We start from the raw sequence: 2,398 nt of genomic DNA on the forward strand, positions 1-2,398 counted from the left end.
AGAGGTAGACCTCGAACATTTTCATTTTTGCTGATTCTGACCATATTATCGAAATTAACATGACTAAATCTCCTATGCCATAACCAATTTTCATCTATATAACTCATAAGACACATGCCTGCACTTTGTTCTTGATATTTGGAGTCTGACAAATGATACAAATTACCATGTGTTCTGAAACCATTTGCAATTATTTTCCCTGACTTTTCTTTAATCACACATCCATAAGAATTAAACACAACTTGACGTCCACTATCACAAATCTGACTAATGCTTAGCAAGTTATACTTTAATCCTTCAACATAATAGACATCATTATAGGAGTGTCTTTGTTTATCATGACTGTTCCCATTCCAGTAATGTATAGACCTGTATTATCACCAAATTTAACAAAACCTCCTGGATGATTTTCTAAGGCTGAAAACTTGTTTTTATCTCCTGTCATATGATGAGAACATCCGCTGTCCAAAACCCAAATAGAAGAATTGGTAGATATTAGAGCTGTTTGAACAAGCATAGATTGTTCAAGTTTTGGTCTCCACATTTTTGCAGGTTTTTGTAACTTTTTATAGTACTTAGAAGTGTGACCATATTGATAACATGTAAAACATCTTATGTCTCTGACAAAACCAAAAGACTGTTTATGACCAAAAATAGGAACTCTAGCAAATCTGCAAGTATTTACTTTATGCCCAAACAGATTACAAAAACGACAATAGCCATGGAAAAATTTGTTATTCGAAAACTGATTTCTGTTTGCTATTACAAAATTCTGATGTGAAGTTTCTCCTTTTTCAGTAGAATGTTTTTGTTTTTCAAGAGTGTATACTTGTTTTTGTAGAGTACTAATTTCTTGTTCTTTTCTTTCAATAAGACTTCTCTGAGTTTCAATAACCTTGTTTGCATTTACTATATCAAGTTGTAAGATCTGATTGGAATCTTCATAAGAAATTACAAGTTTCTTAAATCTTTTTACTTCTTGAAGAGCACAAAGAAGTTCTTCTTCGAGATTTACATCTTCTATTTCAACTTCAGAATCTGATTCAGATTTTACTGCAACTGGTTTTTCAAATTCAACTTTGGTCATGAATAGTGTTTCACAACCACCAACATTTGACTCATCAGATTCGTCTTCAGTCTCTTCTTTTGACGCAAGACTCTTCTTTTTAAAATTGTTCAACCTTTTATTAGGATTCCAAGGTTTTTTAAACGATTTTTCAGATTTATCTTCATCTTTACTTAGATCTAAATACGGACATTTTGCTGCAAAGTGACCGGTTTTACCACAGCCAAAACATTTAAACTTTCCTTGAAACTTCTTCCTAAGTTTCCTAACTAGTAAAGTTTCAAAAACATCAGATAATTCAGACTCACTCTCTTCCTGTTTCTCAATTTTAAAAGCTGTTTCCTTAGAGGTAGAAGGGGTATTACCAATTCTCATTTCATAAGCAGTAAGAGTACTTTGAAGCTGATGCACAGTCATTTTAGAGAAATTTTTCTTCTCTTCAAGAGCAGATATTTTAGTTTCAAATTTTGGTAATAATGTTCTAATTACTTTTGCAACCACATCATGTTCATCAATTTCTTCACCAAGACCCTTTTGGGCATTTACAACTTCATCAATACAAAGAAAATAACTTGCCACTGTCTCATCATTATTCATTTTCAAATCATCAAACTGAGTTTTTAACGTAATCAATTTTGATTCTTTAACCTTTTCATTACCTTGATAAATGGATTCAAGATTTGTCCATACCTCATTGGCTGATTTGAAGTACATTACTTTAACAAATACTTCTTTTGATAACCCACAAAGAATTGCAAAGCGAGCTCTCTTATCCAGTTCATATTTTGTCCTTTCATTTGCATCCGTAGGTACAATAGATGGTACATCATACTTGTTAGATACAACTTCCCACATTCTGACATCCAGAGAATGAATAAATGCTTCCATTCTAACTTGCCAAAAAATGTAATCTGTGCCATCAAATAAAGGAGCTCTAGTGAGCGAGGCACCTTCGACTTGTGACATGACAACTTCCAAAATAACCAGGATCAATCCTATGACAAACCTATGAGGACACTACGCTCTGATACCAATTGTTGGAAGTAACGAGTACTCTGAGAGGGGGAGGGGGTGAATCAGAGTACACTAAATCTTTAAATTCAAAAGAACAATACTAAGATGGCCACAAAAAACTGAAAACTAAGAGTCCATTTGAAAAGCTTGCATCAACATGTGACTGTGAAAAGAACTTAAGAGAAAATGAAATAAGTGTATCAGAGAACTAAACATAACTGAGAAACCAACACAATGACACAGTTTTTGTGCTGAGTGAAAACCCTCGAAATCCAACTAGATTTCATCATAGGGAAAAAACACTCCAATCCTTTTATT

At 33.2% G+C, this 2,398-nt stretch overlaps 1 protein-coding gene across 1 annotated transcript; it reads right to left on the reverse strand.

The window, feature by feature from the left end:
- Nucleotides 1-289: 289 nt before the first annotated feature.
- LOC131034148 (uncharacterized) lies at nucleotides 290-1,954 on the reverse strand. Its single transcript, XM_057965541.2, has 2 exons — nucleotides 1,757-1,954; nucleotides 290-1,678 (listed from the first exon to the last, which is right to left on the reverse strand). The coding sequence occupies exons 1-2, from the start codon at nucleotides 1,952-1,954 to the stop codon at nucleotides 290-292; spliced, it is 1,587 nt and encodes a 528-aa protein (XP_057821524.2).
- Between the last annotated feature and the right edge of the window lie 444 nt (nucleotides 1,955-2,398).

This window comes from Cryptomeria japonica, chromosome 1 (genome assembly GCF_030272615.1).
Source record: "Cryptomeria japonica chromosome 1, Sugi_1.0, whole genome shotgun sequence".
Lineage (NCBI taxonomy): Eukaryota > Viridiplantae > Streptophyta > Pinopsida > Cupressales > Cupressaceae > Cryptomeria > Cryptomeria japonica.